The sequence below is a fragment of the Rhea americana genome, unplaced genomic scaffold (genome assembly GCF_003343005.1).
Source record: "Rhea americana isolate MKP2758 unplaced genomic scaffold, rheAme1 scaffold_19, whole genome shotgun sequence".
Classification (NCBI taxonomy): Eukaryota; Metazoa; Chordata; class Aves; order Rheiformes; family Rheidae; genus Rhea; species Rhea americana.
In genome coordinates, this window is record NW_028186038.1 from 2712337 (window position 1) to 2726830 (window position 14494).

The 14494-nt window shown below is 43.9% G+C and overlaps 1 protein-coding gene across 1 annotated transcript in view; it reads left to right on the top strand.

The window, feature by feature from the left end:
* Nucleotides 1-14494, top strand: part of SUSD3 (sushi domain containing 3) — a 65685-nt gene that overhangs the window by 21612 nt on the left and 29579 nt on the right. The window contains exon 3 of the mRNA XM_085302550.1: nt 6561-6629. Coding sequence (XP_085158676.1) covers nt 6561-6629 — 69 coding nt within the window. The remainder of the gene's footprint in view (nt 1-6560; nt 6630-14494) is intronic.

Here is a 14494-nt window from a genome sequence, read left to right on the forward strand (position 1 = left end):
TGAAAGATGTTTTTAAAGCACATTTACAAGGTGGTTCTGCTCTTTACATGGGCTATTTTTTTTGAATTCTCATGTTAAAAACACAAACACAAAAGTCAGCACCCCCCAAGATAACATATGCTGTATAATACAACTATATTAGGAAAATACATGTAGGCATGAACTGGGATTAGGACYCCGTCGTATTATGCACCGTGTGGGAACAGAGAGTCCTGTCCTGCAAGGGCTTATGTTCTGCATAGACAAGATAGCGAGTGAGAAGGAAGTGGGGGCAAAAGGAGTCATGTTAGTCTTTGTTTCTGCCATTTGCCTGATATTATCATGTTATCTAAGGAGTAGAAGCTTGAGAAGTAACTGGACAGTTTCTAGTTACATTTGACTCATCTTTTACCAACTGATCCTGCTCTTTGTAGCTCTGAATATAACTCCACTTCTACAGGTTAGACAGCAGCTTCTGGCTGAGTCAGAGATGTTTCAAGAAGAGCACTTATCTTCTATAAAAGTATAGAGTTTGGAGCATATGAAAATGTAAGTCATTCTAGTGAATTCATACACACCGTGGCTATGTAAAAAAAAGAAAAAGCCCTCCCAAATGAAGCTCACTTGAGATGCATGCTGGCTGGTGCTCAGCTGAATGCTCTTTCTTTCCGTCATCTCCTTATCATTTGCGTTTGGCACAGATCGCACTCTTCAAAGCAGTGACTATCTGCTTCCACATATCTGAAAGCACTGCGCATTATGAGCTCTATACAAAGGGTAAGATAAGCCTCACCTTAGTCCTTCCTCCCTAATATTCAATATATTGACGCGAGAGTGGACTTCATGYCGCCTGCTGTTAAAAGTCAAGCCACTTGCTGAAGCCCATCGTGGCCTGCAGAGGTGCCCAGTTTCCAAGTGTCTATCACAAGGGCCTGAGGCATTTCTGGCCGAGGACGGTGATACGGAGGAGCACCTATTGCCCTAGCATCACCTGCTTCAGGCCTCTCTGTGCCCCATATGGGCCCCCCTTGGCTCCCCTCCTAACCTTGCACAGGGAGTGCGGGAACGCTGGAGCCAGCCCTAAGGAGRACAGAGTGGGTGGATCAGAAAAGATGATGACAGGACAATTTTATTTATAGTTTGACTAGACTGGCGAGAAGGAGCTGTTTGGTTTGTGGATGGGGAGTGAAATCACACTCGTCCTTTTCAGTCCCTTTGTGCAGAGCATTTATAACTTGCGTTTGCTCTGCGGAGGTCACCTGGCTCCGGACTCCATTTCCTTAGGACACAGACACCTAAACTACTTCTGAGGAGGGCATGCAGCCCAGCCTTGCGCCTTGCTTGAAAATGCAGTTTGATATCTCAGCCTACTGCGTGTACAATTTTTTGATTCTTGCTTTCATCCTGACTGCCGATCGTGCTTTATTGCAGTGATCTGGAAATGAGCTCCTTAATCTTTCGTGTCGTTAAGAGAATTTAACTTCACTTCCTACTTCATAGAGAGCAAGAGAAAAATTATTACTGTGCTGTAATGTGATACTTGCTAAGCAGGGACCAGATCAAACTCCTGTCAGCTAGAATTTCTTGTCTTGAACTGAGTTAGGGTTGGGAGACTGARGTATTCTTAGCTGTTTTGTGACTTTCTGATAGGATTACTAATGTCTAAAACTAGCACTRGTAAAATACTTTTAAGAGTAAAATCCATAGGCTGTGATTGCTAATCGTAAGGTGGCCCAATACTGAGAACAAGCAAAGCTGGACCAGTGGTGCACTAGACATGAAGAGAAGCTGCATCTGCTGGTGGGTTATGCAGGGCTCTGAAAGAAAGTGTTGTGAAGTTTAAATAATTGGATCCACTGCAATACAGATCCATCAGTTAGTGGGCTGATGACACGCACAGGTGTAAGCAAAGGTAATGATTTTGTAAGCTACAAGCAAACGTCCTCATTCACTTATCCCCTCCACCTCCAATCTACTGCCAGTTGAAATTCCTGATGTAGAACTATAGATCAGTCTCTAGATGACTACCAAAGTRATAATAGGGAAACAGAGATGAATCCTAAGGAACTAGTAAGAGCAGAGAAAACGTCTAGGAAGAAACTTTGTCATTAGTGTCTCCATCCCATGGAAGTGGCTGAGAACATCTTGATGCTTTGGGGCATATTATTCTCCTGGGGAGGCAGCCAAATGCTTGCCTTCACCTTCAGTGATTTTTTTTTTATTTTCTCGTGTATATACTGAAGCACGTAAGCACTTCCCTCGCCTCTTTTCAGATTTGTTAACGGGATTAAAACCAGGCTGGCTTGTAAGGCAGAGATGAGATGCATGAATGTGTATGAGTGCATGAATGAGTAAGACCATTTATGCCAGTTGTTAGCACTCCAGGTAAGAGATATATTGGTTAAGTGATACCAATTTTTAGCAGCTCTGTGTGCAGTGTCTCACACCATCTGTATCTGTGCTGAATGCAGCGCTTGGTGGTACTGCCCCAAGTGAATTCTCTGCAAAAAGCAAGCTAAAGCAGTATCACATGGAGTCTCCTTTAAATCCCATTTTTTTAATTTTTCAGGTAAATACAGTAAACAAGAACAGCAGAGCTGCATTAGTGTACAGAGCGCCTGCAGCCCTCTTTCCTCTGGTGAGCAAGAAAAATTATTCCAAATATTCTGTTTTGTTTGTGGCTGTTCCAGATRTGCTTTCCTGCCGTACCTGGGGCTCCCGAGAAACTGCACCAAATAGAAAAAGCTCCCACAGACCTTGCTTTAATGTATTTCTCCTTTGTCTGTTTTACTGTAAGGAATTAGTTAAAACCTAGAGAACTCTTCTGGGGAAAATATTCATTTTGTATTCTCTTTGTTTTTTTAACAAAAAGTGAAATTATCTCTTAGTTCTCTCCAGCTTATTGTTTATTATGGGTCTGGAACAGCACCTTGGAGCACATTCATGTCAGAGTGAGGGACAATTTGCTTTTACACTGTTAAAAACCTTTCAAGCACAARCTACCACCATATTTCTGAACTTAATCTAGATGCAAGGTTTGTACGTGATAACGATAGATGAAGATGTGTTTGTGTGCAAATGTGTTTATCTATCTCTATATAAAATTAATTTTTCTCCATTTCTAATTTCAGTATTTCAAGCATATAGGAGTAAATATTTATGTTACTGATATAAATGCTAAAATTACAAAAAGAAATCATATCTGCTTAGGTTGTGGATATAAATTAAACCTCCTGGTCTAGAGAGGACTCTGATTTTGCTGTTATAGAAGAGGTTTGATTTCTAGCCCGGATTTACAGTCTGGTATAGTGAGCGAAGCCTCTGTTCCCTTCCCGACCCTCAGGAGAACCAAAGGGTTTGTAATTTGGCCATTTCTGCTGCACTGAATTTTGTTGCAAATATTGAATGGAGAGCTTAGAACTACTGCAGAAACGTCTGCCGCCGGCGTTCCTGCCRGGTGCAAGGCGGCAGGGAGGCCGCGGGCTGCTACGCTTGAGCCGTCCACCTTTCCGCCTGTGGGCGGCCCGACTGTACCTACACCTCTGCGAAGCGGATTTCCTGCTTGCGCTCGGTACCCGAGCGTTCRGGTAACAGCGGGAAGCTCTGTTATCTCGAAGGGAAAACGCTGCCGCAGCGAGTAAACCATCCTCATTCCTGGAGCGCGACTGCACCCGCGGGTGGTTCGTATAACCCCTCCGGACGGCACGACCCTTGGGCGACAGCAGCAGGCGATAAACGCGCCGGTACAGCGTATGAGAACTGAGACACGCTTGTGTTTTCCTGGCCATGCTGCCAGTCCCTTCTATATGTTATTTTAGCTATAAAATTAGCTACAGGGGAGACCTCTCTGACTTCTGACTTAGAGCGGACAGGTGGAGATGTTCCTCAGCTGTCGGTGTTTGCAGCGTACCGGGGACTGAGAGCTTCACTGGCTCTGCACAAAACACAGCTGTTGCGGGTTGAGTAAATGGAGGTGGCTGAAGTTTACTTATGTTACAGCTGGAAGAGCCCCTGGGAGGGTAGGGGGTTTAGTGTGCGTGTTTTGGGGGCTTTTTAAAGTAAGAAACAAAAGAAGAAACGTTTGCCTAAGAGATAAACGAATAGAGGTTTCTTCAATCACTCCTACCACACAAGGAGGAGAGATGCACCGGAACTCTTCTGTGGACTTTCTCGTTCGGTGAAATGTTCCCTTCCCTTATTTTTTCATTTGGTCAAATGTATTCTTCTATTTTTAGGTTGTGTTTTGCTTTCATTACTCTGCAGATTCCTAGCTTTTCTTTTTCCTAAATTGGAAAGCTAATTTAAAAAAATGAAGCATCATTGAACTCCTTTGGGTCTAGAATTCTGGTCAAGTAATCTTAGATATGCAACTAATTACTTTTTCAGCTTTAACTTGCTAACTTCAATGGCAGCAACAAGTCTGATAAGCAACTTCCGACAGTTCTTTTCAGATCATGCTTATTCACTTTATGCAGTTATTTTAAATATAAACTAGTTTAGGAGATAGCGATCTCTGTYTGTGGTCATAATTCATCCTCAGGTGAAGCCACTGTGCCAGTCAGCAGTTCTTTTCCTGCCTATATATTATGGGCCAATAACACCTGAGGAGATGACATATGATAGTATTAGGTACCATATAGTTTGCTGGCTAAAGAATACCCTGGGATTTTGTCTATGTCCAGCAGCCAGAATAAAAATTGCCTGCCATCCACCCTGATTATATGACAGCACAATATGGTCCTCGTGGTGGTGGTGGTGTGGTGGGACACCATGGTGAACCAACTAGTATACCCTGCAGTGTGCACAGGGGAAATACTTGGAAGAACATAACCCACCGTAGAAAGTGACTTAATAAATAGATGTTGAAATGGGAAGATAAGCTTAGGATTCCTGGAGTTTTGTGATCTTGGCATCATTTAATTTTTAGACTCTATCTTTTGGATTTGAGTTCTCATTCTCTGTTAATTTGGAGTGTTTTGGTTTTGATTTGGCAAGCTTGATTGTTTATAAATGTGTCSAGCTTATTGCTTGAGAACATGTTAGTCTGGTGCTAGATTCCTGGTTTATGAGAGCAAGCACCTGTGTGGACCCAGATGGTTAATTTGTAAGAAAGAGCGAACACACATGGTGTTTCTGCATGCTCCACGGACGTAATGGCCCAGACTATAGACAACAAGTGCTCAGTGACCCGAAATGCTGGCAACTGCAGGACTGTACCATTGCCTTTAGTGAGTCAGGATTTCAGTACATAAACCTTCAGCTTTGTCATTCTTGTGTCTGCAGAAAGAAAGAAAGAAAGATGAACATAGTACTTCAACTGTATATAGTTTTTAAATGGAAAGTTTTTCATTTTGCCTGAATAGTCTGGAACGTGTCCGATTTGTGATACTTTTAGGACATACTCACTCAACTGTGAACACAGTCTCCAAAGATGTGACATGGTTGTATTGCTTTTTCATTTAATACTGGATATTAAAGACTAAAACAAAACAGACAACCAAAAAATTGTGTTCCACACAGCTGACTTGATTCTGGTTAGAAAGCTCTTTTGCAATTGCTTTATATCATAGAGTAAAGCCTATCTGTAATCTAATTAACCCTGCTATCAATCATTTTCATTAGAGACCACAAATTGCACCTGGGAGTGTTTCTCTCTCTCTCTCTCTCTCTCTCTCTCTCTCTCTCTCTCTCTCTCTCTCTCTCTCTTTCATGTTTTTCTCCCACATTTCAGTAGTTAATACAGCTGGTCAGACTATCAGATGCCAGTAAGTTTGGGGATTTTCTTTTGTCAGTTAAGCAGTCATGACCATTAAAAAACAGTGAATGGCATATTCTGGATTACAATTTTTACAAGAAAAGCTTCTGTGCGACTTCAAGAACATTGCAGATATTTACATATATGTTCGTCAAGCGCTACGGTCTGTAGAAATCCTCATAAGCAGGAATGGTAGCGTTCCACAGGTCACAGCTAACTGAACTCAGTGCTTTTAAAGTTCAACAAAATGTTTTTATATTTGCCTGTGTGCTTTGCTATGAAGTCAGCTCCAGCTGGCATTGACCACTAGAGCAGAGTGTGGTTGGCCTGGGCCCTAGCATAGGTAATGAAATGGCAAACCATGCCCAGTTTCATGTAGCTATTCCTCCTTTTCTCTGTCTTTGTGGCCAAGCAACTGGGTTCCTCTAGTCTGTGGCCTAGTGCAGTTTTCCACATCTGTGTACTTGATAGCTGTGTCATCTGCTGTTCTCGCTTACTGTATAACACTCTGTTGAGTAACTTGTGTGTTGGCACTGTTTTTCTTCATTCCTAGTGTTGTCTGAAATTTATCTTCTTTCTGCCCAGTTCTGCCCTTTGCACAACAGCAGCATTTTTCTTAACCACTTCAGAGTCTTGAGAAACGCCCAGCATGAGTTAGACGTTCCTGCTAGCTAACCTGTTAACAAGATGCCCTGTGTTTAGGGGGGGAAACCTCAGCAGACAAGTTTTAATTTTATTATTTGGTTTTATTAACTTGCTCTTCTGTATTATCTCATTCTGTTCACTACTTCCTCTCTCATGTGCTGCCATCCTCTCAATTTTTCAGTTTGGAAATTACCTGAAGTCCTGTGGGTCTCTGATGTGATTGCAGTCYGGAAGACTAAACTGGAAAAAGGTGGGTCTTCTAATACTATCTTTTTTAAAAAACTCAAGAACATCCTCCTGGAGGCTACAGTCAACTATTTCTGAAGACCACTTTTGCCGCCTTTGGGTTTTAACACGTTCTTCATGACGGGGTGTTTTGTAGGTTGGGRTATGAATTGCAGATGCACTCGTTCTATTGCTCTGGCGTAGCAGGTCCCCATTTGACTGTTAGGGTAGCAGGCATCAGTTTAGCCAGCTGTGATCAGAGGGCAAAAGAAACTTGCTAATCATGCAAATGGGGTCTTGTTGTGCTGCTAATGAACAAATAATTTGAATTGTCTCCTGACAAGCAGGTTGCATCTCCTGGATAYGTGTCCCGGACTCTAGCAGAGATCAAGGAACCAGGCGTTCCTTGGGGTTAGTGACTGGAAAGAGCCTGTTGTTTCTTTAGTCCRACGTGGGAGTTTGCAAGGACTGATGCGTGCTGGTGTGCCCAAAGTGCTCTAGACAGAGCTCTGTGTTTCATGCAGAGTCAAGGGGCTGCGGGATGCCTGGCAGGGTGGTTTGGTAYGGCTGAAATGGGGTGCTTGATTTATTTATGCCCTAACTTCTTATGTTCCTAACTTCTGTTTCTGTGTCTGCCTATTTATGTGAGAACGGAGCCATTGGTGGCCCACAGCCGAAGTGCAGCAGTTCTCAATAAGCTAAAGTATGCTATTATGGTGATAGGACTTAGAGAATGAAATATTYTGTGTAAACTGCACAGCTGGCAGAAAGATTGTTGGTCTTGTGTGTGTTTTCCTTTTCTTTTTATTTTATTAGAGGTACAATATTTCTTTGTTAAACCAGACTCRAGACTATCTCAGTTAATAGCCCTTGTTAATGTAGTTTAATACATGAGTAACTCTAACAACAGTGCACATCAGTAATAGAGCAAGTTTTTGCTTCATGCCAAATATTTAAGCTATAGTTTTTCTGTTCACACTATTATATGATAAATTCTAACAGATAGTTATTACAGGAAACTATCTACATAAAATTGCTTGTATAAAGTGTAACCATATTTTATACACAGCAATAAACAGAGAGAAAGTAGATCCACTTGACTTATTCTAGCCACCAGCAAATGTATAGCTTGCACTTTCAGAAGTTGCTGATGTATCTCTTCACAACTTGTGTCAGGAATATATTTGCTTCATTGCTGTACTCATTAAAAATAAGCACCTGAGGTTTCACAGAGAATCACTGCACAAAGACTGAGTGGATACAAAGAAATAAAAGGTACTAATTATGGGAGGTAAGTCAGCAGGGTTTGGAGGGCTGCCAGATCACACAATGTGTTTTGGATGACTGTAACTCCAGGGGCTAGTTTGTGGTGGGAAAATAAAATTAGCATAAGTATCCTAATAATTACTTTCCTTGTCTGTGAAATCRGATTGACAAGTCCTGTGGGGAGAAATAACTCCTTTGCAAAGGTGATGACTGCTGCACTTGTTCTTGCTGATACAAATCTGAACTTTCAGGACTATATTGTCTGTTTTGGCTACTTTTTTGTTGTCAAGAGAAAAAAAACAGGACATAAAATGTGCATTAATTTTTGGTTTAGCAAAATAGGCTCATTCRGGAATATATTTAATACCTTTGCTTTGAATCTCTCTTAGTGAAAAATGTCCTGCATGGTTAAGATGTATAGAGTCAAACGACTGGAAGCCGAAGCCAAGCTCTTGTTGACTACAATATTTTTTCAGTAGTATGTAATAGGGGTGAACTTTGTCCTTCTTATTGRGGATAATTTAAAAATTATCACTTGAACCTTCAGTTTATTTGTGTACGTGTCGGCAGTATGTACACGTGGCAAAACCCAGCCATCTCGCTGCTGCTGAAACCATTACGAACTATACAAATACTCGCTCTGGTGTAGGACTCAATATCCTGTTGCATTAATGTATTATGTCTCATAACTTTTGTATCTTAAACTCTCGACATCTGCTCATGGTATCTTAGTCTCGAGGCTGGAGAGGCAGCGCTGAGGAACAAGCACCCTGGTGATGTGAGTTTTGAAATGCAGAAACCCAGCTCAGTCCTGAGGGTTATTAAGAGCTGAGCAAGGTCACTCYGATTTCTTCTATTTCTGATAGCCCATGAGGCGGGAAGGGGTCCTGCTCCCCGAGGAACAGACCCCCTTCCCCTCTGGCACATGAAGTTTGCTACTGGCTGAAAATGCCACACACCAAGACACGTGCTTCGGCACAAAGGTGCCGGTGTTTCAAAGCAGCAGCTCTCCAATTTTCACAGCAGATCTACTTTCAGGTCTTAAGCGGAGAGGAAAATCCCACTGCTTACTTCCATTTTTGTTCTTCCATAAAATCGCTCTGCTTTATGTCTTTCACCTCACAGCATCTTTTCTTTAAAAGGGGGTCTTGATTTTGGGGACCGTTGGCTGTAAGAAAAAAAATTTTTTTGTTATAGCAAGTCTCTCTGTCTCTCTTTCTCTCTGTCTCTCTCCTAGTGTGAATATCTGATATCCCAGATTTTGGGGATGTTCATATTAAGGGCCCCTGACCTGAATTCAGCTTTGAATTTAGCTCTGCTTCAAGTCCTGTGGGACTGCATATAGGTTTTGTTTGTTTGTTTGTTTACTTCAAAGTTTTCATCTTCCWAGGGGATGAGAGTGGGAGAACCTGAAATTTGGACATTTCTGCTTCAGGCTTGCTCTGCTGACTCTCCYAGGCCTTGTTTTCCATGGAAGCCCTTGTATCTGTTTTCTGGGTACTACACTTCTCAGTTCTGCGGTTTAGCTCTTCATCAGATAATTGCCATCAGCTCCCAACAGATATAACCACTTGTTGCAAGCCTTTATTGCTTTTTCTTGTCATCTCACTCCCTGCAGCCTGCTGGCAGATGCTTTTTCTTGGATTATTCYAACTTCTTCATCCTGCTGGAAGCCTCAAAATCCGATACCTCCCCCCCCTTTTTTTTTAAATGATCCACTTGCTTTCTGTCCCTTCTTTCCCGGTCCCTCTTATTATTCTTTATTACTTCCCTTTCCTCTCCCTATGCATATGCATTCCCATCCTGTGCCTCTTAAAATAATCCCCACCAGTTCCTCCTCGTGCCCCCTTCATAGAAATTGCTGCCTTGTGCCGGACACAGGTCGGTGAACAGCAGCGGCCGAGGCYGCGGGTTCGCGGGCCCCAAACTGGCGCAGTGGCTGACTCCCGACGGCGGAGCGAGTCCCTTGCCAGGAGGAGAAGGCACGGTCTGGCTTCGGGCTGCAAAGAGGACACGCGGGGAGGCTGTGGGAAGGCCACCTAACCCCGACGGCAGGTGACGGCGGTGGAAGTGTTAAGTCAATAGCAGAAGAGGTGCTAGGACTATGTGGCAAAGCAAAGAAACAGGAGAGGACAGCTGAGCTTTGATGGGGAACGCAAGGAGAGGCAAAGCTAGGAGARAGGGAGGCTGGTTTCCAGCATACTGTTGCAGATTTGTAGCAGTGCCCAGGGCTGTCAGACCTGGTGGTGCTGTGCAGCATGCATGTTTGTAATGTCAGGATTTGCATGTTTTTACCATTTATTTTGTTTTCTCATTCTTAGAAGCAGCAAAACCAATTTAAATGGAGAAATAGAATGATTATTATTTGCTTTCTATTATAATTTTAAGAAATTAAGATGGGAAGGAAAGTGTGACATACGCCAGATTACCAGAGGCACCACGTCCCAAACCAAACATGAATTTGTAAGGCTATGTCTGCTTAACTGCAGCTGCGCTGATTAGCTCGAACAATGCTCGCGGAGATAGCTTGCGTGCGAGTGTGCACAGCAACATTTTATCTTGCATTGAAGACATAAATGGTTGTTCTCAGAATGTTTGTTTTTCCAGGCTACTGGCAAAACTGCATGTATATTGGTGCCACTTGGCCTGCCTGACTGTATYTATTGTTCATTTCCCTTTTCAAAGGGAACAAAAATGTTTCCTCTTTTTATTAGCTTCATATTTTCAGATTCTGTTCTGATGGGATGTACCTGGTTGCATATTGTCATGTTTTTTCCTGTGCTGTATCACTGCGTATATATTTAACAGTAGTACAAGAAAGTAGTTACTGAACTATGGCCACATCTTGAATCCAAAACCTCTCTAATGTCTGGCTCTATCCCTTGGGAGAAAGCGTGGGGTTACCAGACAGAAGGGAGAAAGAACATTGCTTTACAAGACGGGAGTTTCTGCTGTGACCCCGCAGCGAGCACTAAGCTGGTACCTTGCAGGACTCCGAGGATAATCCAGGATCTAGTTCCTGAGCAGTACCTCAGCCTGCTATTTTAATAACCCRTTATTTTTGTGTGGTTGTTTGTGTTTTTGCCTGTTCTCCAGTAACCTACACTGAATTTCGTCTGCCACTTTAATACACATCAGTGAGATTCAGGAGGTCCTTTTGCATTTCTTCCAGGTGCCTTTACTAGCCTGAAAAGCCGGAATCTTCCCATACGGCTTATCACTTCGCATCCCCTTTTCCAGATGGTTTGTAAGTACACCGAACAACCTGGGGCCCCAGCACCCTGAGGCGCTCCCTGATCGCTCCTCTCCACTGTGAAAAGCAGCCCTTTATTTCCTATCTTCTAATTGCTTCTTTATTTGGGCAAGGTCCCTTCCTGTTACACCATAGCTGCTTTGGTTCCTTTGGGGAAGAGATYTTGTTGAAAGCCCTTTGAAAATCCAGATAGCCAGTATCAGCTGGATTTTCCTTATCTTCTTGTCTGTTGAGTCCTTTCAACATCTCCAGGGGATTTGTGAGATGTATCTTTCTTCTGGTCATAAAAGTCATGTTGACTCTTTCCCCATATATTAAACTCATTAATGTATTCACTGGTTTTATTGGCTAATGAATGTTCTACTGTTGTGGCTGGTACACGTCACGCTTACTGACCGACAGTTTCCAAGGTGTCATCTGAAAGAAATTCTTTTAAATAACTGGTGTTGCATTTTCTGTATTTCCAGCTTTGGGTAATCAGGAAGATTKTAAGTGAATGTTTATGCACAAGGGTTAAAAATTAATTTGGTTATTCTGTCTTGAATTTCTTTTGAACTCTTGCTGAATATCACCTGGTCTCAGCAACTTGTTACTGTCCCTTGCCTATATGTTCCATAATATCATCTACCAACACTTGGATTAGGGACAGATGAATCCCCTCAAAGAGGGATTCTGGCTTTCCTCCCTATTTTCCTCCAGGGTAAGCAAAGAATTAATTTAGTCTTTCTGTGATGACCTTACCACCTCTGAGTGCTTCTTTCAGATCCTGATCGATGACCCCTCTGGTTCTCTGACAGACTGCCTGCTGGTGGGGTGTCTGCAGAAGAGTTTAGTATTCATTTTGATGCTTTTCGCAAATTGTTCTTCCACTCTTTGGCCTGCTTCTTTTGCCTTTTACATTTAATCTGCGAGATTTTCTACTTTCCTCATTTGGACACAATCTCAGACTTTCAAAGGATATTTAGTTGTTTCTGATGACTTTCTCCTCTGCTGTTCAGTCATGCCAGCTTCCTTTTGACTTTTCTCAAGTCCTTGTTGATGAGCAGGTTTGTACTGTGCCTCCAGGGCAGTGCCCACAAGCAGTCTCTATACTGCCTGCAAGGATTTAACTCCCTTGGCTCTTCCTCAAAGGTTTGTTTTTAACAGGTCTTTTGTTTGGTTCCTCTTTTCGAGCTGAATACAACAGCAGTGAACAGTCTGGCTTCTGCAGCACTTACAAGGATGTTGGGTCTCGAGTCTGCTGTGGTCTGTAACAGGGGCTCAGGGGTAATACTTGAGCTAGGTTTGTGCCCTTGGTTGCTTCTCCTCTTGTAGGCTCCTTAAACAGCTGCTGCATGAAGCAGTTCTTCACTACATCCAAAAAAGTAGTCTCTTGGTCCCTGCCTGATGGGASCCACGTAGGGGTTGCTGAAGTCGGCAGTAGTCGCTGTAGTGGAAGGAAGGACAAACTAGCCCGCTGTGATGTTTGGCAGGCCAGAGAACAAGCCAGTTCAACACACTCAGGTGGCAAAAAAGCAGAGGTTTCTGCACATCCYGTTGGCACACCTTGCTGTCAGCCAGCACGTGGGCAAGGGTGCAACGCGGCGGTGGGAGGCAGAGCCAAACTAGCTCCACTGGGCAGTGGCGAGCCATCGGTTCACAAGTAACTTGGGGCCAGTAAGAGTCCTTACAGCCTAAACATTGTTTTATTGCCATTCCAAAGTTTTTCTTCCAGGAATCTAATTGCTGAATCTGAGAAAGACTTTTAGCAATACCACAYGTGGATGCGTTAGTTAAAACAGAGACCTATGGCTGATAGCTTCTATCCTCCTCCTAAAGAGCTGCTGAATAAGCAGCACTGCCAGCTCAAGGCTTCTGAGCAATTTAGGCAAAGCCAAGTTTAAGAAAACTCAGCCTCAGGAGTGAGRMGCTGGGGCTTGGCCAGAACCAGGCWGCCACCTGGCCACCAGAGAGGAGCAGGAGGAGGACTAAGGCAGAGGTGGGACTGGGGCCGGCAGCCGGGAGGGAAGGACCCAGGGCCCAGGCTGCTGTGGCTGGAGGGCTGGGAAGCGGCGTCCGCTGCTGGGCGGCAGCTCCTTCCTCCGCAGCCAGCCGGCTTCTGCAGCCTTGGGCTAAGTCGGCAGCGAGGCCGTGGATAATGTCKCCTCAGCAGTCCTGTGCCCTTGGCATGCCTGGAGCCACCCTAATAGCAGGGCTTAGCCAGAGCCRGGGCCTTAGCAGAGCTTAGGGAAATCCCGCAGTTCAGCACGTCCCGCACAAGGACGGCGAGTGTCCGCTGGCGTTGCACAGCGGCTGCGGATGCTGAAGGCCAAGCAAGGGAGCCGGTGGGGAGAATCTGGGCGTCAGTATGGAAGGCTTCATAATTTCTAGGATGTACTCTCTATTCTCTGCCTTTTTTTTTTTTGTTGTTTTTGTTATTTTTTTTACTTGTTCCCGCTATACTGATGGGATTTATCACCAAGTCCAAAGTATGCCTGCAGGGGGAAGGGGGCTTCTTTGTTCGGAGGCACAAAACTGCACCTTCTCCAGGGAAAGTTCCCTTTCAATACAGCTAGATTTTAAAGAAAGGATTGTAGAAGTTGCCTCAAAGGAATTGATGGGTTATGGCAAGGTTCTGCATTCCATGACAAAGAAAAATTACATGTTGACAAGAAATGAGCAGAAAGAAATGCCTAATAGTTGTAATAACAATGGCATAAGGAAAAAAACACTTGGGTGCTTATCCACGTTCAGTGTCTGTGTCCAGTTTCACAGACGCCTACTCCTAATGCTGGACTTCAGCTCCCCCAGTAATTCCTTGTAATTCCTGTTGACTTCGGTTAGATTTGTGAGTATATTTGGCATTACTGGAAACCAGGGCCTAATTCATAAGCTGCAGTATTTTCAAAGATGCTGTTCTTTTATATAAATGTTGTCAAGTATTACTTTTAAAATGTGTTCTAGTTGTAGGGACAGAAATAGCAGTCCTTTAAATCCACACTTTTTCTGTGGCTCCCTGGCAAATGTGCAAGCTCACGGTCAGGAGCGGGACGCCCAGCAGCATGTTATAGCTGTGGCGCTACCATTTTATGCTGCCAGAAGAGCTTTAGAAGATTTTTTTTTTTTTTTCTCCCAGTCTCCCTGGGGTTTTGTGCATCTTGCAAGTTGACTTCTCCAATCTGCTGCTACATTTTTTTTTTTAACAGAGAATAAAAAAAAATAAGTACCGTAAGGGGAGTGCGTGTTAGTAGCCGCAGTGCTCAGCGTGGGCCGCGGGCCCCGCAGTACCGCGCGCAGCTCCCTCGGAGCGGCTCTGCCCCCCGCCTTCCGCGGGTGCGCACGGCCGAAGGCGTCCGCGTGTGCCGCCCGGGCCGCTCTCGGCGCGCCCCGGC